This window comes from Brachycentrus maculatus, unplaced genomic scaffold, assembly GCF_059751285.1.
Source record: "Brachycentrus maculatus isolate JH-2025_06_01 unplaced genomic scaffold, ASM5975128v1 h1tg000199l, whole genome shotgun sequence".
Classification (NCBI taxonomy): domain Eukaryota; kingdom Metazoa; phylum Arthropoda; class Insecta; order Trichoptera; family Brachycentridae; genus Brachycentrus; species Brachycentrus maculatus.
The window spans coordinates 2,567,931-2,592,865 of record NW_028280950.1 but is presented as its reverse complement, the minus strand read 5'-3'; the positions used below and the strand labels follow the sequence as shown (position 1 = coordinate 2,592,865).

Below are 24,935 nucleotides of genomic sequence, written 5' to 3'. Positions count from 1 at the left end.
CTTGCCGAGTGATAGTACGTCGAACTACTTTTCTTCCGCTGATAAGCTACCCGGAGCATTTACGAGAAAACTGACTATACTTGTAAGGATATACAGTGCATATTTTTACAATATTAAACTTTTATGCTTTACTAAATAAATTTCGAAACGTCAAAATAAAACTTATGTATTCGTTAATATTCTTATGTTGCCAGCGTCACAAAATTTCGCTATGATTTTTCGTAAATAATTATTTTTTTTAAACATCTCCAACTACATGACAAAAGGTAAATATTTAAAAGTAAATAAAATATTTCGCAACCTACTTAAATGAAATTTAAATATCTGGAAATAAAATATTTCATGATATAAAAATACAAAAACAACTTATTATACCTACCATTGAAATAAATCAATTATATAACCGTATTATTTTTTGACATCTCATCAAAGATGAAGAAGAATATGGAAGCTGGGCATTTACGGGGCTTACGACCGTCATAGGCTGGTTTAAGTGATCACTTTACACACAAGTAGCATTCACCAATTCTACCCATTATTGACAACCACACTATTCAAATTCTTGGAAGTTCTATATATATGAACCAATTTAGAAACCTTGTTCATGAATCACTAGAACTTCACTAGAGACATCTATTGGTAAGATGTAAAGAAGCTTTTTATTAAGCAGAAACTCTTATATTAATTAGTATGTGAGATCCGAATCCTGTTATATAACCGAATTATATAACCCTTTACGCCCTTTATAAGCACAAAAACAGTTTTCATATATATTTTTAATATTTATACATATATATATATATATATATATATATATGTATATATATATATATATATATATATATATATATATATATATATATATATATATATATATATATATATATATATATATATATATATATATATATATATTATATATATATATATTATATATATATATATATATATATATATATATATATATATATATATATATATATATATATATATATATATATATATATATATATATATATATATATATATATATATATATATATATATATATATATATGAGAATTTTATTACCTGTCGGTTTATTGTTTATAAAATAATCATCCAAAATCCGTACAAGCGTAGAAAATATCAACAACAAAAAATGTTGTTTTTAATTTTATATTTCTTAGATTGTAAAAAAATTTTTACTAGTACGTAATATTTATTTCTTCTTCTTTTCATAATTTGAAATAATTCTTGCTTGCCATTACCAAAAAATAAAGTATATTTACTCACTCATACATAAACGGATGTGTATTTACCTTATTACTTTTGTGAATGTGTGTCGTTTTATTTGGTGACGTTCGCTTCTGACAGTTAGCAGCGGTTTATTGAATTTATTCGATATTTTATTGGGTTTTGTGCAGTATTATTCTGATTTGCAAATTCAGACATTCACATCTGTGTAATAATTTACGTTGAATACTATCATGCCATCCTTGCCAATAGCGACTATAACTCGACGAGAAACATTCAGCGCTTGCCACAGACTTCACAGGTGAAATACAACATTGTGTTTGTAAACTTGTTGCATTTCCATCAACTAAAATTGAACAAAAACAAAATAAACATTCGAAAAATCCTTAAACATCGAATGTGGTCCGAGAATTGTGCAATCGTATTGTTACAAGTTCAAAATAATAGATACCTATAGGAGAAAAAAAATTATACAGACTGAAACTTGAAAATACATATATAAACTTTTTTATTATAATTTGTTAAATAAATTTTAACTTATTGAAGTAATCACTTCTTCTTCTTGACTTCAGAAATCTTCTCATTTGTAACTACCTACATATTTATTTTAGCTTTTTTCAAAGAACTGTTCATGTGTTAAATTTGTTTTTTTTATTTATTTTCTATCAACATATTTAAAATCTCAACATATTAACTTCAGATATATAAATACATAAAGGTGCTTCATCTTTGATGTTGTTTTTTTATTGAAATAAATGTTAAATATTTATTTTTTAAAGTGTACTTTTATCGTGACGGTTGGTTGCCTCACAGTGGAACCTTAGTTTCTCGGGGTTGAATAATGTATCACCAGGCTTTTACTTAATATTCATATATATAGTAACCATTTAAAGTATTGCCAGCCAAGAGGGTGTGAGTGACAAATGGCTACTTTTCATGAGACATATTTGAAGCGCTGATAGCTTAATAATACATTATTTTGTGCAAGTAATATGTAAAATATCAATTATAAAATTGCCTTTTTTAACAGTTATACATGTGTATTTGTTTTTTTTTTATTCCAATATAAATACAATATATCAACATATTATCAGTGCTGTATACTGACAGAACTAGTGTTAAGGGGAACACTATGTAATATTTTTAAGCACATTTATTTTACTATAAACTTTAACTTAAAAATTATATATTTATAAAATTTAGATTTAAAAAACATACAACATATTAAATAACCATGAATGAAACATAGAAATAAACATACTACTATTACAAAGTCATTTTTACTTTTAAGGTTTTTCATACTCAACTATTGAAAATTAATTTCATGGATTTTTGAAAGTGGTACGATTATTCACAGTAATCTTATTTTTTCTACTTTGCTTTTTACATCTTATTTTGTAAATATATCATTTGCAAGTAAAGAGTTTATTGTATGTATAACGAATATGTGTGAAAATGCTACTTCACAATAGTCTTCTAAGAACAGTTTTACAAATATCTTATAATTTAATTTTACAGCAACCACCTTACTGACGAAGAAAACAAGGAAATTTATGGAAAATGTAACAACCCCAATGGACATGGCCACAATTATGTTGGTTAGTTTATTTCTTTATTATAAATACTTTAATTTATTCAATGTGATATCTCTAACAATTTATTTATAATTTTACTATGAATACAAATTTAAATTACACTAATACATTTTTCTTAAAATATTAATATACTTCATAATAAAACACTTTGAAAACCTGATAATTCCTAATATATATGTGAGTTTAAAACTAATACCGTACAATTCTGAAAAATAGTGTTAAATCATTGCACATTTATGTCATTTGTTTTCTTCTGTGTTTTTTCTGGTTTTTGCACAAGATAAATATGCTGTTATTAATTTTTTTCTTTTTTTAGTTTTAGTGACTGTGAGAGGTCCCGTCGATAATAGAACAGGAATGGTTATGAATATATCTGATTTAAAGAAGTATATTGAAAAGGCCATTATGATTCCTTTGGATCATAAAAATTTAGACCTTGATGTTCCTTACTTTAAAAATGTTGTAAGTTCTTCATATTTTTTTACATTATAAAAAATATCAGATCAAGATAAATTTGTCATGGTTTCATTGATAGCTTAACATAGTGTAATGAAGAAGCGTATTGAGATGAGGATATACTAATCTGGATATTTGACAGGACTTGTCATTGTCTGGTTTAGGTGATAAATGCTACCTGCGAAGTTAATTGTCTTTTTGTTTGTTGTCAACTTTTCAAAATTTGAGTAATGTGGTTGTCAATCATGGTTGGAATAGTGAATGTTACACAGTGCAAGAAGTGTTCACTTAAACCAGGCAATAACATATTGTGAGCCCTGTAAATACCCAGACTTTCATTTTCTCATCTCAAAGTACTTCATCGTCTATATTTAGATACTAACAAAATCTTGATTAACCGCCCTACACATACGAACGAACGTGAAATGCGCGGTTTTTCTTCACCATTCCGCGCTAACCCGTATGACCTATATAGAAGGTAGGGTGTTTAAAAAAAAACTGTATGATAATTTAGAATTTGTGAACAAGGATTTGGACATACTCTAACTAACTAACTAACTAATCATCACGCCGCTTCCCCGCAGGTGATAGGCAGAGAGAATAGAACACCACACCACTCTGTCTTTGCAAACATTCTTTGCTTATTCCACGTTCATGCATCTCCTCATACATACCCGTTGGACATACTCAAAAAATTGCATTTTGTTTTTAGGTATCTACCACAGAAAATTTGGCAATCTTCATTTGGGATCGCCTCATATCACAAATGAGTAAACCAGAACTGTTATACGAAGTGAAAATATTGGAAACTGAAAAAAATCACGTCAGTTACCGCGGAGAGGCCACTTCTAACCATTATCGCCGAGACAGGGAATTAACCAAAAGCTCCGGAAACAACATTTCTTCTGATTCTGACTGAGTATTTATTTACATAAGTACTTACCATTCATAATTTTTCCATCGACTTGCATATGATTTTTGTCAATCATACTTTTTTGTGCATTTGTAAAATATATTTATCCTTTTATATGATCCATTCTATTTTTTATTTAAGGATATATATTAATTTTCCGTATTCGCATTTTGTAAGTATCGGCTTTTTAAAAATAGTTTTATATACCTACATAATTTATCTGAAATACCCACAAGAAACAAAAACCTCTGCATATAATTTTCTATATTAGCTTAATCACACAAATTCAAAATAAATAAAATTTCATTAATTTCAAAATTCATATTTATTATTTTGTATTTATGATAACATCGGTTAAATTCAGAATACATTTTTATTAATAATATGTACTAAATAATGGTACTTTAAGGTTAAAAATATAAATAAAATCTCACAGATGTATAGTTGCCCTTAAATAAGAATAATAAGGCATTTCAAAGTTTGTTAATACAGAAATTAAATGAAATAAAAATATTTCATGGCACTCCATCCTTTACTTGACCATTTACATCATAATGACTACGTCTGGATCATATTTTAGATACGATCTCTGATTTTCAAAAACAAAATCCATAAAAGAAGTATTTTGAAATAAATCTTTTTTGTATTAAAAGCATTTTATTTACTTAAAACTATTCCCTAACAGATCTCTAAAAGTTTGGTACATTATATTTTATAGGACTGCAAAAAATTTAAATGATCTTTTTTATCTTTTTTTTTCATTTTAAAGATACCTCTGCCAGAGATTAATAAATTTCGATATTTGAGTGTGCCACATGTAAAGAACAGATCTATATCCATAAAGTCCTAAAAAAATCTTATTTGGCAGTTCGTTCTACTAGTCGATCATTTATACTGAAATGAGAGATTTGAAACTGCACTAGTTGTAAATTATGCAAAGTTAATTTTTATTCATCAATATACTTATTTATCATCGACGGAGGGGAGAAAATTGAAAGAATTTCCCCTATTTTAGGGAAAGGGAAACTATGTTGCTTTCCTTCCTCCTAGGACTTCTAGCGCCCCTAAAAGACCTCTTAAGCTACCCACAGAGGGGCGATATTGTCCACATTACAAATCGCTGATTTATGTATCTGCTTAATATAGATTAAATATAAATAGACCCGTCTAAAGAAATTATATCTGTCTACATCTATCTCCATTAAACAGAAAGTATAATCTGTTTAGGCCTTTTCATGTCACAACCATTTCAAAAACTGTTTTATTTGTCATCAAAATTTCCCCCAAATGGTCACAATCATAATAACATATTTTTTTTATTTGATTTATTTTCACTACCAAAAAATATATATTAATACCTAAATATGTATTCATATGAATGTTGTTTATTTTGAATTGCATTAGGACTAGTTTAGATCTTTTGAAAATTGATTGCAATCCAAATATCGTAGTCATACAGGAGAAAGTGACCAAGTGCATTTTTTACAAAAACTTGATAATTGACTATTTGATATCTTACAAGCTTTATATTGCCCTGAACAAAATCACAAAGGATTTTAAACTTGGAAGTATAATATATTGACTCTTAAAAAATGACTAACTGCATTGATGTTTATTTTCTTGCCAAGCAAAAGTTACTTAAATGGCCCTCATGAACATTTTACGTTTTGTTAGTTGGTCACTTTCTCCTGTACGACAACGATATATTTTTTAGTTTGGTAATACGAATCATAACTATATTTTTAAAAACTAGTTTAATTTTAAACCTCAAGTTACATTTGTATATATTTTTAAAAATAGATGTGAAAAAATATCTGTTGCTTTAGGATTCTTTGGCCGAATACAGTCCACTAAAATTCTTCATGATTAATATGATAACTTAACATATATTCTATAATATGTTTATATCAGATGATATAGTAAAATGACACAAAATCTATAGCAATAGTACAGTAAAACCTCAGCTACTCAATTTAGTTTAATTTATTAATTAGCTAAATCTGCGTGCATAGTAAGTAGTCCGCCTCCGTAGTGTAATGGTCAGCACGCTCGGCTACCGTTTTGGAGGTCCCGGGTTCGATTCCCAAGGGGGGTAAAATAAATATAAGTGATTTTTTCACTGTCATATTTATTCAATATTACCCTGGACTGGTACCTGAAGCGGAGGGCTGATCACCTTTCCTTCACGTGTAAACGATCAAGATAACACTGCGTTTATATGACGCAGTGCCCTATGCACCATTGGGGTGCGGATAAGGGTTTTATTATTATTATTAGTAAGTAGTCAGTACGTTTAGCTACAGGCCTGGAGGTCCCAGGTTAGTTTCCCAAGGAAGTCAAAATAAATGTAGGTGATTTTTCACTCTAATATTTTTTCATATTTCATATTACCCTGGACTAGTACCTGAAGCGCAGGGATCATCACCTTTCCTAAATGTATTTATCGATCAAGATAACACTACATCTATATGATGCAGCGCCCTATGAATTATTGGGTGTGGATAAGGGTTAGAATATTAGCTATTTTGTGATATTCTATAAGTTACAATGCTAAAACGGAGTGTAATTCAAAAACTGAAGGAAGTAGGTAACATTTATTTACGAGATCAAATCCCAATTTGTTTTTTATAAGCAAGGTCATCTGAGCGGAGGTGTTACTTTACATAGATTCCTTTGAATTTAAAACATTTCAAACGTATATAAACTAAAAAAAAATAAAAGCAACTCTGTATTTATACAAGGTTAAAATGCATATCAAATATAAATGTATAGTAAAATATTTTGATGGGATAAATATATACTTGTAGCGTTTCTAGTTCCTAAAAATAATTTTATAAAACCATGCTTTATTTTTAAATAAAGTCTTTGGAAATTAAGTCAATATATCACAATTTCAGAAACATACAACGACAAATAAAGATTCTAGATAAGAAAATATGTTTTTATTCAGAAATGTCTAGACCAGGGGTTTTCAACCTTTTTGAACTCTAGAGTAGATTCTAAAATATCGAAAGGGTGGCAGGCACCACCTATATTTAATCGATAGTCTGGCTTGCTGCTAGACAAGTTGCGACAAGTACTGTCAGCAAAGGAACCACTCATACATACTATATGGTAAACATACGAACGTATTTAATAAACCTAGCCACTCAAAAAATTTAAACTTACAAATAAATGAAAATAATTCACATTTTTAATTAATGTTCATGAAAAAATTCTGTCTCTGTCGAATAGTGGCGGGCACATACGAATCGTTCCGCAGGCGTCATGGTGCCCCGAGCACAGGGTTGGGAACCTCTGGTCTAGATGAATACTTAGAGAAAAATTACGCTTATATTTCAGAGTACTTGTCCAATTTGTATCCATTTTTAATGGATACATACGGGATTCCGAGCTCAAAATCATTTCGGGGCCAATACTTAAGCATGGGGGTCTGTTCTGGTCTCTCTTCGAGCACAGTAAAATAAGAGAAGAGAACTAAGGCCGTATAGCCGGCTATAAATATTAGTACGTGCCAGAATCCATGGAGATAGGGGAAGTTTATCGAAGACCAGGTTTCACAAAACAAACGGTCATTAATCCAACAGATGACGGCCAAGACCCAAACGGCGGTACATCGGATTCCCAGCCGGTATACACGCACACATGTCACCCTGGAAGTATGCATTATAATCATCATTACTTTATCACTTGCGATATTAATTATTACATAAATAAAGAGAGTTGAAGCTTATTTATTTAAAATTAAAGAAACCAAAAAATATATATTTCAAATCTTCGATAAAAAAAATTTAACCACTCATGTATTAACAAAATAATATCAGTTACATATATTTCGTCCGCCTCCGTAGTGTAATGGTCAGCACGCTCGGCTACCGTTCTGGAGGTCCCGGATTCGATTCCCAAGGGGGGTAAACGTTTTTAAAGATTAAAAATATAGTATAACGTATTAAAAATAAATATCAAGCCACTTATTCAACTTTTTACTAAGCAACAGATCTTTTTAGGTAAAACCTAAAGGTTTTTTCTCCATTTGAAAAATATTTACTATATTTAAAAAAATAATCAAACAGTACCATTTCTTCAAATTGCAAAAACAACACTTTCTGCCCTGTAGCGGGTAAATAATAAGTTTAAAATATGCCGATTTCGCTGGGATATAGTACATTTTCTGGGCATTCCGAAAACATGCACAACTGAAAATTGTCAATTTTTGAAAGGAGTGAGCGATATATGTTGGTGCAACGTTACATCTATATCAATACAAAAATTACAATACCTTCGAAGCTCTTCACAGAGGTAGATTATGGCCGGGAATGCCAAGGTCATGAGAGCGAATGCATTCGCAGCTGGATGCATCACCAGGAAACCAGTAGACAATATTGAGATTAATACTGATATTACAGCCAAGAATCGTCTGAAACAATTTAGCAATATAGCAATCATTATTGTGTAAATACTCTTTTTTAGATTATTATAAAGAATTTGACAACAAGCTTGTAAATGGAAGAGAAATATGGAGAAAAAAAATAACAATACAGAATGGTATGATAGGATATTAACCGGTTAACTGCCGGCAAGTACATGTATGGTGGTACCTACCCAGCACGCCGCGAATTTTACGACAAAAATAAAACCTAAACATATTGTTATTAAAAGTGTATAAACGTTTATTTATAAAACTTGCCAAATCAGTCGTTTGGTCATTTATCCATAATCATAAAATTAATTGTTCATGGTGCAGGGTTGTCAAAAAATTTGTCATAGAAAATATGAAAATTAAATTATATGTCAAAAGTAATTGTTTATGTAAGTTTCATATTAAAAGTAAACACACACACACACACATTGATTTTAAAAAAAATTAAATCATCAGAATCGACACTAAAATCACTGTCATCAGATTCGGCAGTGACGGCAACTCGGGAATTATTGGACAACCCTGAGCGCCATTAGTTGTTCCGACGACAAAGCTCTCTTTAATTTACGTTTAAAGTGGTAAAAACAAATTCTGTTTCAATTCTAAGTATGCAAAAATATTCTCAAGAGATGTCACTATGCGTTCAATTTATTTGTACATTTAAAATAATTGATTTTCTTTACTAAAAGCCCATTTAAAACGGCGCGTCTTAAGACGTCATTTTTGTATGAGCGGCGCTCCGTTCACGGAAAATTATGCGTCTTAAGACGCTCTTGGCAGTTAACCGGCTAAGGGAGAGATATTTGTATTAAACACTACCAAAATATGAAAATTTTATCAGGCAGTTGCAAGATCCGCATTGCCTAACTTAACTTTGATATATCCACTAATGAAATCATGGACGAGGGACTATTTTCCAATTTCAACCAAAGTGGATACGTATTAAAACAATTTACCAATAATATTTATTTATGAATATGTATAATGTCATGTTGAATGAATAATGTAATGTTTTAACAAAGGAACAATAACATCTATCCAATAATATAATCAATGTATGACAATAATTAGAAACACCAGAAACCTCAAATGACTCGTGCATAAATATTTAGAGTATAATATTATTCCTAGAAATCAGACTGAGAAATAAAAAAATTTATTGGTGTGTAAGTGATTCAAAATAAGTTAAAAAAATACACAGCTAATTTCACAACACGAACAAGCAAGAAGTATTATTGATTGACAGTCTGTCAATTGTTTTGAAAATGGTTTTAATTTTCATTAAGTTGTGTGATTTTGACATATCGCTCACTCCTTTCAAGAACGTCATAAATCAAAATTTGTCAATTTTCAGTTGTGCATGTTTTCGGAATGCCCAGAAAATGTACTATATCCCAGCAAAACAGGCATATTTTTAACTTAATATTTACCCCCTACAGGGCAGAAAATGTTGTTTTTGCATTTTGAAGAAAACGTATTATTTAATAATTTTTAAAAATATACTAAATATTTTTCGAATGTAGAAAAAACCTTCAGGTTTGACCTAAAAAGAGTTGCACAGTAAAAAGTTCAATAAGTGGCTTGATATTAATTTTTAATACATTGTGTTATATTTTTAAACTTTAAAACGTTCTCCTGAAAAACCAGGTTTTTTGATTTATGACGTTCTTGAAAGGAGTAAGCGATATGAGAGTTAACATTTTTAGAAAAAATATATTGTAAATAATTATCTTTGTAATTGTATACTAATCCAATTATAATTTTTATATTTTTGTTAAAACGATACATATTTTCTTCACTAGGCGGCACATTGTCCACATGTCCTAGAGAAGACATCCTTAAAGAAAATTGGATACAGTATTATGTAAGTACTAATACAACTATTCTAGCTATTTCAACATATTACAGAAATCCGAAAAATACCCATGCACAACCACACTTTCACAATTTTTGTGTAGTTTTTTTTTATTTAAAAAAAAGAAAGGAACAACCCGCAAAGTGTCTATTTTAGATGCTTGTATGCAGGTAGGATAGTAACGATAGGGAAGGTATATGTGAAAAATACATCACAAACACCCAGACCAATTGAAAATAAATCTATCCATTTTTAATTAATGTTTTACTTAGTAAACACCACTATTTCTTAAAATCCACTGTGACACGTGTTTCGATGCATTCCGCATCATTTTCAAACACCGTACGGTGTTTGAAAATGATGCGGAATGCATCGAAACACGTGTCACAGTAGATTTTAAGAAATAGTGGTATTCACTAAGTAAAACATTAATTAAAAATGGATAGATTTTACCACAAAGTGACTGCCGAATCAATTAATGAGAAAATAAATCTTTCTTAAATTAATTTTGCACTTGGCGGGAATCAATCCCCCAACGCCAGTTTTGCAGTCGAGTGTCTACCCAACTATGCCATGGCGCCTGTCTTAAATAACCAGGAATAGTTTTTCCCAACAGCCTATAGTAGCAACGATAATTATAACATTTAATCGATTAATAATGATGCGTAGCCACATTTCTTAAAATCGGTTAGCTAAGTTTATATCTTGGTTTTTATTTAATATTTATTTGAACTAACTCACTAACTAACTAACTAACCATCACGCCGCTTCCCCGCAGGGGCAGGCAGAGAGAATAGAGCGCCACACCACTCTGTCCTTGCAAACATTCTTCGCCTCTTCCACGTTCATGCATCTCCTCATACATACCCGCCGATTGTTACGACTCCTAACCTGACCACTTTCAAGTATTTGGCATACCTGATCGTTCCATGTTTTCTCGGTCTTCACTGCTTCTTTTCCCACTAACATTCGCCTCATAAATTTGTTTTACCGTTCTTTCCTCACTCATTCGTTCTACATGTCCAAACCATCTCAACACACCTTTCTTAATTTTATTGATAATGCTTATCTCAGCTTTGCATTCCTTCCTTATTTCACTATTCACACATCTATCACACATCGTTTTGTCGCACATTCTTCTGAGAGATCGCATTTCGACTTTTGTTTTAATTTAATATTTATTTGAAGTGACACAATTATAATAATAATAATAATAAAACCCTTATCCGCACCCAAATGGTGCATAGGGCACTGCATCGTATAGAAGCAGTGTTATCTTGATCGTTAAATATATGAAGGAAAGGTGATCAGCCTTCCGCTTCAGGTACCAGTCCAGGGTCATATTAAATAAATATTAGACTGAAAAATCACTAATATTTATTTTGACCCTCTTGGGAATCGAACCCGGGACCTCCAGCATGGTAGCCTAGTGTGCTAACCTTTACACTACAGAGGCGGACTTGATGAGACACAATTATTATATGTATTATAAATATCTACCTGTCTCTGCGACAAAACTGTGGAAAATATCTCTTGGGTAGGAACATGGTAAAGGCTGCCATACACACCCACAGTATAGCAAGCTCATCTAGGAGTTGTCCTGTAAAAAAAGTATTTTTATAAATGTATTCATTATACATATTATAAATGTCACTAAGGGACAACAGTTTATTAACAGTACCTGAACAAAAATTAAACTATTTGCCTATGAATTGCTTTTGAATTTTTTTTAGAGACATTCACTACTGCAGCTAAATACGATCTCGCAGACCATTATGACCTTTTAACCTGTTAACCGGGCGGGACGCATAAATACGTCAAACGTAAACAATATCGGGTACGGGTAGGACATATGAATACGTCCTTGAAATATATGTTTATTATATTATATATATATATGGATGTATATTTTTCGAACAACAAAGGTATTAGTCATCCATACATGTCTCGACATGAATTTAAGACACGGAGTGAATCAGTATTCGCGCCCGTTACAAGTTGCGTAATTGGACAGCGGACCGCCCGGTTAATAGGTTAAGAGAATTCAAATAATTTTATTTGAAAAAAAAATACTATTCACTGGAAGTGAGTAATACGTTTATTTAAAAAAATCTGAATGAGTGATCCTTTAACTAAGACTGGATCGATTGAATGATGAATCCTTTCGGTCATTTATTTTGTGGGGAGATTTTTTTTATATCACAAATCCAACATCCAATGACTAAAAAAACAGAGCCTAGCTTCAAAATTAATGAAATCCAAATTAATAAACCAGTGAATCGGTGAACCAGTAAACCAATGAACGGGTCAGGGTTCATTAACAAGATTCAATAAAATTGGGATCTGATCACCCAATCAGTGTATATTAAAAGATCATCAAGACACATTGTTTACTAACGACCCGTATTAAATTACAAAGGTTTGTAGAAAGTATATTTATTTATAAAATTTACATTTTTTAGTTATTCAATATTGAAGTCTCTTGGATATAATCTCATTATCAGGTAAGTTGTAGATTTAAATAGTATTTCTATGTGTCAGGTCCAGTAAAAACAAATTAATAAAAGTAATGCTCAAATAGTAATCGTCCCTTAATAAAATAATCTTACCAACTAAACTCAATGTAGCGTGGAAGTAGGCCGAACTGATTCCAACCACCATGAGGAGTATCCATAGTAAATTTATTGCAGGATTCACAAACTTTGCATAGCCACGGAACAAGTGAATCAAAACAGGCGGCAGGAGTAGAAATAGGACATTGCTTACCTGTAAATCAATAGGGTATTATCATTCGGGAGGAATATCTAATTTAACATACTTAACCTATAATGTCCGCCTCCGTAGTGTAATGGTCAGCACGTTCGGCTACCGTTCTGGAGGTCCCGGGTTCGATTCCCAAGGGGGGTAAAATAAATATAAGTGATTTTTCACTGTAATATTTATTCAATATTACCCTGGACTGGTACCTGAAGCGGAAGGCTGATCACCTTTCCTTCATGTGTAAACGATCAAGATATCACTGCGTTTATATGACGCAGTGCCCTATGCACCATTGGGGTGCGGAAAAGGGTTTTAAAACCTATAAAGGATTGTGTAAGACTCCTTTTGTTTTTATAACAGCCCATATAATCAATATTTTCATTCTTCATTTTCTCCTCCGTAAAAAAGTTGTTTTCGTAAGTTGGTAACGAATGATGTCACAGAAACAAATTCGCACTACTACTATTACAGCTCTATAAAGCAGATACATAAAGGTATACGCCCCATAACACACCCGATGATGTAAAATTTGATCATGTATAGCGGTGACCGTTTTTGGTTTTATCAAATACAAAATCAATGAGTAAGAATACCAAAATTAAGTAAGTGGAATCGGTGCAGGGCCATTATTATTTTAGTCAGTACTAATAAAAATATGTGGCTAATATGATACAAAGTCAGACAGTAGGAGGCTATGAGCTGTAACAGATAGATACAATTCCGAGCGCCCAGTGTAAAATCTAAGTATAATGCATTATTGGCTTACACCTATTATGAGATAAAATTTATATTTCTAGGCAAAAGACTTTTAATTGTTATAAATTCTATCTTTCTTTCCCAATGTATATTATAAGGTCAATATAATAATAATTTTATGAATATATTGTACTTCAATGAACTGAGAGGATTTTTTTTTATCATTAATTGTGAGAAGGCGAGTCGTGATTAGTAGCCCTATTCACCAACCATTTTTTTTTACATTTTTAAAAATACGGCATCTTTCGACCTATTCGGCAACTAAAGCCGAGATCTCAAACATACTAGCCAAGCCTTCTTACTGACCACGGATTCACACAAAGGATATCATACTAAATTAGATTTTTTAAATTATCACCCCATTTTTACATCAAAAATATTTATGAAGAAACTTACAGTATTGACAAATTCGGCAATCACTGGAGAAATTGAGTAATTCTGCTCGCACCAGTCTACGGGCGAGCTGCCCCTTTGCAGGTGAGTCCACGTCATTACCGAATAAAACACAACGTGAGGCGAATATAACACTGGATCTACTACTTGAAATACATTTCAATTAAGCTTTATCTATTATTATCTAAATCAATGGTGGAGACCGCCACAACGGCCTGATTACTTCTTGCACAACTTCAATAACGATTCCTTTGTCATTGTTTTGTTATGACGTAGACGAAGCGCACATTGTTTATTTATTTGACATGTAAAAATGGTTGCCATGTGTAATCAGCTGATGGAATAGTTAACAGCATCAAAAAATATTATCCGGTAAGTACTTTAAAATAAATTGTACATTACATTTCTTTATCAAAACAATTTTTAAAAATCACGCAATATTATTGATATTTTTTTGTTGTTATTTTTGTTTTTTCAAGTGTCATCTCTTTAAGATAAAATGAGTTGAGGTTTTGTAACCATACCTTCAAACGCTTTTTTAAATTATTGTATTTCAAAAATAAATTTTGTTTTAAAATATTGTTTTTTTTTTTTAATAAAAACATTTCAATCCAAATTGAAGACTGAAGACTGAAGAAGAAGAATCATACTATTTTATTATTTTTTTTACACTTAACTCTTATACGGTGTTTACGATACGTGATTGTAATACGATATAAAAAAAGCAAAATAAAAGGTTAAAAAATGGTTATAAAAATGGTGAATGGTTTCCTCGTGTAAAAAGCAATTGAGAATAATGAAAAACAAAATCGTTGTTGCTGATTGTATGTAAGTTTTACTTTTAAAATCCTTAATAAAGTATTCACTGGCACTATAAAATAATAAAGAACGCCCTAGGGATGTAGGAAATTCTAAGTTACCGTTGCGCATTGTTAAATTAATGTTCGATTTTTTTCATCTTTTTGCACCGTGCTATTTCGAAAATGCGTTAAAAGAGATTCGTGTAAAAGGAGAGTTTAGTGTACTAGCACAGCATAAATATTTACCACCATTACAAAATATACCATATTATAAATATGTTTTCATATTATAAATATGAAAACATATTTATAATATTTATAACTAATATTTTGTTTGTTACCATATTATAAACATGTTTTCATTTCAATCTAAGACATTAATTCTCAATTAAAGACATAATCAATAATATCAGGTTTTTATTATTAATTTTCATTTTTCCGGTTTAAATCACCACTTTGTTTTTTCTACACTTTTAGTAAATGTAATATATATATATATATATATATATATATATATATATATATATATATATATATATATATATATATATATATATATATATATATATATATATATATATATATATATATATATATATATATATATATATATATATATATATATATATATATATATATATATATATATATATATATATATATATATATATATATATATATATATATATATATATATATATATATATATATATATATATATATATATATATATATATATATATATATATATATATATATATATATATATATATATATATATATATATATATATATATATATATATATATATATATATATATATATATATATATTTATATAAATATATATATATATATATATATATATATATATATATATATATATATATATATATATATATATATATATATATATATATATATATATATATATATATATATATATATATATATATATATATATATATATATATATATATATATATATATATTGAACTATCCTGTTTAGCATATTTATTTATTTTTTATCGATTATCGGGCAAAAAATGTAAACATACAAAATCCATTTTGATACTAAATCATATATAATTCATATTTATAGCCATAGTCTATTTTGCATGGCAGCGTATAAATAATAGGGATGAATAAAACTTGTACCGCGATAATAATCGTTTTAGTATTTTAGATCCTTCTCGGCAAGGCATTTTTATTTATGCATTTAATCATTGAAGTAATATTAGAACCGTAGGTTTATTTTTAATTAATCATCGGAGGCCTCCGGCAATATCTTTGGATCATCTCTAGTCCTCCCAGGAATCTCCTCTTATAACACTCTTCTTGGAAAAGCCATTATTAAATATAATGTTTTCAGTTCTGTCAAAAATGAATAGATGTTACTCGTATAAGTACATATGTAGAGATAGGTAGGTACATCCGTAATGTGTCAACTCCATCTGAGCTCAGTCTGCAGTAGAGAGAGAGAAAAAAAACCTCAATAATTTGACTAAAATCTGAATTTATCGACAACATAATCCAAACAACATCCAAATACTTGTTCACAAAATCTGGATTATCTCCAATATACTAATAAAAGAGTTTCTGCTCAATAAAAAAGCTTCTTTTCATCTCACCAATAGATGTCTCTAGTGAAGTTCTAATGACTCAAGAACAACGTTTCGGAATTGGTTCATATATATAGAACTCCCAAGAATTTGAGTAGTGTGGTTGTCGATAATGGGTAGAATTGGTAAATGTTACACGTGTGTAAAGTGATCACTTAAACCAGCCTATGACGGTCGTCAGCCCCGTAAATACCCAGACTTCCATATTCTTCTTCATCTTTGATGAGATGCAAAAAATAAAATGAATTTATCGATTCCAAAAATGATCATCATAGTATTCCTACATACGAGTACATATTAATATTCCTGCATACCTTATCAGCTTCTCAATATTTTTAAGGGCCCACTTCTGTCTACCATGAAGTCGTTTTTTCATCAGTGAATAGCCATTGTCGTAGCTTTTGCTGAATTCATGAATGTGTTAATCTCTGCAAATAATGGCAACTTATTTAACTTTTTCAATTTCTTAAATATTAGATGACATACTAAAATTTTATAGCACTCGTGAAAACTTTACTAAAAATTGCGTTAATTGATGGCTCAATGACCTAAGACGCGTGAGATAACAGGAATTTTTTTCAATGTGTTTTGTGATGCTGTAAATTAATTCTTAATCTCTTTGAATACACTAATACATAGATTAATATTTATATAGGTATGCTACATAAATATATAAGCCCAAGTAAGAGATATTAAAGAAGTTGAATATTGAAAATCTTTTATTTTTACAATAATTTGATAGTACCTACTCAGTGACATAATTAATAATATCAGTACATAAAAATATTTAGTCGATATTTATTAAACAAAATTATTTATTTAACATACTTTTATTTATATTAAGCGCACGTTTTAAATGAAATAAATATTTTAAATTTTAATATTTTAACATTTCTTTCCACGGCTGAACGGGTATATGAGGGAAAAATGTAAATAATGAAACGGATTTTTTAATGAATTCTATAGCTTCTCACGATAATATATCGAACCGGTTTTCGTTAATAATAATACGAATGTTTTTATTAATCATTTTACATCCCATTAATTCATTCAATTTTCAAAACTCACTATTATGTCATCACTATTGTATTGTCCATATGTTTTAATTAAATAAATTTCAATTTAATAGAAGTAAATACTCTTAGAAAGTTTTGAAATGTTTATATTTTATAATTATGTGTCTCTAAATATTTATTAACCTCGGTATTGATCATTAACAATGGCATATGTTTTTTTTAAATCGCACATCTTTGTCCGTATTACTTTATGTGTTTTCTCACGAGATCAAGTTGGGAAGGATTCAGTAACAGATCAGATTTTATTTTTGGATTTTAAAAGCCAATAATTTTTGTCGGGATCAAGGGGGAGTATTCGCTTTAACGCACAGGGAAAAAATATAATTATGTACCTATGTTCATAACACAAAACTCCTACCTACATTATGAATAGTTTAATGTATATTTATTAACACCCCATTGTCATTGTGAAGATTTATCTTAGATGCTTATTCATAGTTTCAAAGAAAAAACTTACGGATGTACATTGAAATTATAGATTTAATTTTTTTATGAAGTACTGACTACTACCCACTATTTTTTTTTATATTACTGGACCATAGTAATTGTGAAAAAATATCAATTCAATAATTATTATAACTAACAGGTTACCTACGTGTGAAATAAAAATTATTTCTTCAAAGACACGCAAGACAATAAAATAGTTTTTTTAAGTTATATTATCTACGCGTTACGTCTAGTGCAGTTGTTAACAACACGCCATCTTATTTCACTAGAGATCTTTATTTAAAAAATATAAATATTTTGTGTTTCAATGGTACATGGGACTTTGAATAATCAGTCGACATTTTAGTGGAAGACAAAAATATCAATTGAAATCAGTATATTATCATCCAGATTCCAGAAAATTGATGGAAAAATAATTTCACAGCTTTGTCCGTATAAGCAAGATTTCTCCTTCAATAATCCTTTCAAGAACGTCATAAATCAAAAAACTTGATTTTTCAGGAGAACGTTTTTAAAGTTTAAAAATATTATACAATGTATTAAAAATAAATATCAAGCCACTCATTGAATTTTTACTGTGCTACAGTACTTTTTAGGTAAAACCTGAAGGTTTTTTCCCCATTTGAAAAATATTTAGTATATTTTTAAAAAATAATTAAACAATACATTTTCTTCAAAATTCAAAAACAACACTTTCTGCCCTGTAGCGGGTAAACATTAAATTAAAAATATCCCTCTTTTGCTGGGATATAGTACATTTTCTGGGCATTCCGAAAACATGCAGAACTGAAAATTGTCGATTTTTGATTTATGACGTTCTTGAAAGGAGTGCGCGATATGTGATGTGCAAAAGATAAAGTGATAGACGCCGTGGTGTAGTTGTGTAGACTCGACTGCGAAACAGGCATCACGGGTTCGATTCCCGCCAAATGCAGAATAAATTCAAGAAGGGTTTGTTTTTAATTGGTCTGGGTGTTCGTTATGTATTTTTCACATTTACCTTCCCTATCCTTACTATCCCACATGCAGACAAGCCTGTATATTGTGTCATTATTAAATTTTATTTAACATAATAATATAACGTAATTTATCAATTGATCGAATTTTTTTCTCCAGAGAAATAGCAGCTTATATATTATATTATATTAATAGATATTTTGTTAGCTTATTTTTTTTTAATACTAATGATATATTTATTAAAATTAAAATAAATTTCAATATACGCAAAATAATATTACCGTGGATGAAATTTATATCTTTCTATTACTTTTAAAACCCAACCATTTTCATTTTCAATATTATTGATACTAACTGAATGAAAACTTTTAAAGTAAAAGACGATGTTTTTTTTCAATAGTTGTAAGGTGATTTTGGTATTTTTTGGATCTAATATATAAAAAAAAACTAACTTACCATCACGCCGCTTCCCCGCAGGGGTAGGCAGAGAGAATAGAGCGCCACACCACTCTGTCCTTGCAAACATTCTTCGCCTCTTCCACGTTCATGCATCTCTTCATACATACCCGCCGATTGTTACGACTTCTAACCTGACCACTTTCAAGTATTTGGCATACCTGATCTAATATATGTTAAACTAAAATAAACTTTCTTGAGTAAACAAATATATATGGTTGAAGTAATGTTACTGAAAATTCTACATTTCTTTAAAATTCTACTCTAAATAGCTATTTATGTATGTATTAAATATTATATGAAGCTTCATTCAATATTTTTCCAGTCACACGCGCATTGGCAGCAATGTTGTTGACCACTGGTGTACTATTATATTCATTTTATTGTCATGGATATTCCAGGAAATTATAATGTTTATACATCTTCTGCTTGGTGATAATAATATTCATAAAAACATTTACAATAATCTATGAATAACACGCTAATTTGATTTACAGGTTAACAGATAAATAAATAAAATAAATTAAAACAGATTAAAAAACAAAAAAACAAAAAACAGATACATAAACAATGGATAAATTTCACGATGTGTGATTAATGGCTAATAAATTATTATGAAAAATCACAAGACTATCGGAAACATTCTTAGAGATCTGTAGAGAAGTTTGGGAGATATTAAGGTTTACACTTTAGATATTTGAATAAAACGAAAAACGTGCGTCCGCATACGTCATCAAATTTCCGTCTATTTTATTGTCTATGGTTTATAGAGCTGTAATATGAGTAGTGTGGATTGTTTGTTTACCAATTAACAACAACCATTTGTGTTTTACAAATATGAGAAGTGGGGGGGAGGTTGAACCATAGACATCAACAAATAGACCCGCCAATAATTTAGCAAATCCACCAATATTAAAATAAGTCCATCGTTTCTGTGACGTCATTCATTACCAACTTACGAAAACAACGTTTTTACGAAGGCGAATTTTCCAAAAGAAAATGATGAATGAAAATATTAATTATATTGGCTGTTATAAACACAAAACGAGTCTAATGCAATCATTTATAGGTTGAGTATGTTAAATTAGATATTCCTCCCGTCTGCAAATGATCCATTGTGACATGGGCCGTATTTGAAAAATCGATAATTCCATCGATTACTTCCTAACTATTGAATTTGTCTCACTAATCTTCACATCAAACAACGAGGTAATTCATGTAAACAACGTAATTCTTGTAATTGCGGTATTTATATAGATATATTGAAACAAAATCAAGTATAAAACATATTATAGATTACAACATACATATGTAGGTATACTTAAAGCGTTTTAATACCAACCAAGGACAGGATTTTAAGGAAATCATGCATTATTGCAAGTAATTTGACAGCTGACTGATCTTATAATTGGAATGAACTTTACATTTAATGCGTCTAATCCAAAGTTCAATTATTATAAAAAGCATATTATTTTCATTCACATTTCCACTTGTTTTTTTTTATTAACTTATTACTATAATATATCTACTAACTTTACCTCTAGCACAAATACAAATAAGCAGTGTCCAACTTACACAAACTTGAGGGTATACATAACATTGCTGCTGACTTGACATTGGCTGGTAATAACAATTACCATTCTGCGTATAATTGACTACCACATTACTCAAATTTCTTTAGTTGTTAATATTTCAAGTGAGAGAAACACTTATCTTTTTCAAAAAAACTTTGGGCTAGACGTCTGTAGTTAAAAATTGAAGGTACACAAAAGTAAAGCATATTCTTTGCTAAAAAAAATCTTCATTTATCTCGAGATATTAATAAAATCTTGGAGTAAAATCGCAGAGAAAATTTAGCCACTCAAAATATTGTGTATGTATTTAATGTTTTTTTTTATTGGAAGGAAGAACAACAGTTACAATATATGATACATACAGAATACAAAAAATAAAATCATGAGTACCAATTATAGTTCTTCACAACTATACATAAGAGAGGTCTATATAAAGGAAGAGACATGAGACAAGGATGGGATAAAGAGAAAAGGAGATGGCAGTGATAGGAAAAGAAGAAAAGGAAAGGACAGGGAATAGAATTACTTTTTTAGGTTTATAAGATTTCGAACAATTTAGCTTTAAATTTTGAAAGATTGGAGTAGAACATATCAAGGTGGGTACAACATTCATTAAATTTCCCACAACTTCGATAAATAAAGGAATTTTTTGAATAGTTCTTTGTTGGTGCTGGATTATAAAAGGTATGACTATGTCTATTGATTCTAATTGAACAGTGAAAAGGTATCTGCTCGAGAAGATAAGGGCTCTCAGTCATACTATTTATAACTTTATACAAAAAACATAAGTCTGATATATTCCTACGTTTACTAAGTGAAGATAATTTATGGAAGGCTAAAGATTCTTCGTAAGAGTTAATATGTTATCATTTTGAACGGTTATGAATGATATCGTGATAATTCGATTATTTTACATTTTTAAATACATATAAGTGATTTTTTCACTGTAATATTTTTTCAATTTTACCCTGGATTGGTGCCTGAAGCGGAGGGCTGATCACCTTTCCTTCATGTGTTAACGATCAAGATAACACTGCATTGATATGATGCAGTGCCCCATGCACCATTGAGGTGCGGATAAGGGTTTGAAGTGAAGAAGTGCAGATGATACAACCAGTTTTTAGGTTCTGCTTGTTCTGGTCGTACTAAGTTTTTTTGGCTATTCTGTTCACCTGTTCACATTTGCCAAATATACTTTCTTGGTCATTCTCTCGTTATCCATTCGCTCTTCATAGCCATACCAATTTAAAGATTTAAAAAAAATATTTTTAAGTACCCTTAGTTCAGCCTTATATTCCTTTTTTAATATCTTCATTTTTAAACCTGTCATACAACAATTTTTCCTCACATTCATCTGAAGGAAGGCATTTCAACGGCATTCACTATATTTTCATCCTTCTTTTGCCAATTCACAAAAAAGTACCCGTGGCCTCCTTTAGCTGGCGAGCCAACATAACTTAATGTACTGTGTGGATAATAATGTGTTTTAATCAATAATGATACCTCATAGAAGACGATTTAATGATAATTTGAAATAATACGTCCTATTTGCACTCCGCCTACACGTGACATCGGGACATCAGTAATCACGATTAAGCAAATTTATCGGAAAATCCTTATTATTTGAAAATCATGTTACAAGTCCACGATTAAATGTAATGAATGATTTTATATTATAAAATTATTCTAAGTAACAAGTTTTTTTTTATACCGCATTTCCGTTGAAGAAAACACGCTTGTTGGAAAATATCAACCTTTAAGAGGACATCCGGACACATACCGTGTTGTCAAAATACCCACTAACTGAACAAAAAAATTGCGTTTTTTCGAGTTTCCTAATGTTATAGATCAATTTTCAATGAAAGTAGTAAAGTTGAACACGCATGAAAAAGATCATGACATCGATTTTTACATTGCATATATACTTTTCAGGAAGAAAGAAACAAATATTTTTAATATACTACATATACCTAAGTATCATATTTTTTGAAAAACCACATAATAATCATTATAATTTACCTCACCTCAGATGTTACACAAAAAATGCAATTTTTTTGAAAATTATTCTTTGCTGGTAAAAGGGTGACCTTTTTTCATAAAGATATATTAAATAAAAAAAAACAATATTTTTACTAGTAGAAGATATTTCTGACTATAGAAAAATGGAATAATACACATTTTTTCTTGATAAATTTGTTTTGATATTTAGCTTATTTTTTTTTAAATGGAATATAAATAGAAAATCGAATGGTTAATAAAATGAACTACCGTTTGTTTTCTTCAATTTATTTATTAATAATTTTCAAACGGACTCGACAATATTTGTTTATTTTAAGTATAAATATTATCTGTCGTAATGCATTTTGTACAGGATTTTTTTAAAATTAAAAAGGTCCCGGAAATCTTGCACAGACTTTAGTCATGCCAAGGTGTTGATGTAGGATGTTTAAAATGGTTGTTTCTGATACTCCAACTAATGTTACAAGCTATTTTTTCTTTAGCCGGGTATCTTCCAATACAAGTTTTTCAACTTTTTCTATTATTTCTGGCGTGGTAGCCTCAATCGGCCGTCTAGGTCGGGGGTCGTCTTCAATGGAGTCCCTCCCTTGTTTGAAAAGGGCGTGCCATTTATAAATCATAGTTTTCCTAAGAGCGGAGTTCCCATAAACAGCTAACATCTCGTGAAAAATGGTTTGAGGTGTCTTTCCTTGTTTGGTAAGAAACTTAATGACGACGCGATATTCAATTTTCTCCATAGTGGCTAGTTTCTTCCCGATTGACTTGTTTACTCGTTGATAACTCAAAAGCTAATGACCCGATTAGGCTGAAACTTGGTATATATACTAACAATGAGTCACTCAATTAGCGCCTACCTGGATGAGTAAACTCACCCTCGCCAACCCCGCCATTCCGCGAACTTTTTGCCCCCCCCCTCGTACAAAGGTATGTTTTCGACCTATTTGTAATTACTAGACACGCCTTGGGAAGTTTGATTACCTATGCCTACATTATCTTGTAATTACTAACTACTCATCTCCGCGTAATTGGATCGCCAGAGACGTCACAATAAAATCATTACCACGCACTGGATAACGTGAATTCATTGTGAAATACTATTGGAGGTACTTACGAATAGGTAAAGATTTAACACTTGTTTTAACGTAGAGTAATTGCTGTTTATTATGTAATCCACAATAATTTCCGCTTTATGAATGTGATCTGTTGACTGTTGAAGCGCAGAAGAAAAAATCTTAGTATTCATTATAATCTCTGAATGTTTCTCTATATCTCTGAATCTTTGAATATCTGAAACTCGAATAATCTCTGAATCTTTTTTAATCTCTGAATGTTTTTTAATAGTTATTATAACATAAATGTGGAATCGTTTAATTGGCTTTTTTTAACGTAACTATTTTTGTTAATGTAATGTAATGTTTATTATTGTTAATGTAACTATTGTTTATTATATCATTTTTTTATATGTAAAGCTGTACAATTCCCGAACAATAAAATAAAATAAAATTATAAATACCGCGAAATCAGTAGGATACGTTTTAAAAATATATTAAATCTAAATATTTCGTTGCTCATAACATCTTAAAAAAGTAACGATAAACGAA

The 24,935-nt window shown here is 29.9% G+C and overlaps 2 protein-coding genes across 2 annotated transcripts; one reads left to right on the top strand and one right to left on the bottom strand.

Annotated features, from left to right (window-relative positions):
• The first annotated feature begins 1,335 nt into the window (after positions 1–1,335).
• On the top strand, positions 1,336–4,319 carry pr (6-pyruvoyl tetrahydrobiopterin synthase purple). The gene is made up of 4 exons (XM_088263469.1): positions 1,336–1,537; positions 2,755–2,834; positions 3,148–3,293; positions 4,000–4,319. The coding sequence occupies exons 1-4, from the start codon at positions 1,470–1,472 to the stop codon at positions 4,204–4,206; spliced, it is 501 nt and encodes a 166-aa protein (XP_088119595.1). The 5' UTR covers positions 1,336–1,469; the 3' UTR covers positions 4,207–4,319.
• A 2,461-nt stretch (positions 4,320–6,780) lies between these two features.
• Positions 6,781–14,678, bottom strand: bwa (alkaline ceramidase). The gene is made up of 5 exons (XM_088263467.1): positions 14,388–14,678; positions 13,085–13,241; positions 11,976–12,075; positions 8,480–8,617; positions 6,781–7,853 (listed from the first exon to the last, which is right to left on the bottom strand). The coding sequence occupies exons 1-5, from the start codon at positions 14,481–14,483 to the stop codon at positions 7,532–7,534; spliced, it is 813 nt and encodes a 270-aa protein (XP_088119593.1). The 5' UTR covers positions 14,484–14,678; the 3' UTR covers positions 6,781–7,531.
• Between the last annotated feature and the right edge of the window lie 10,257 nt (positions 14,679–24,935).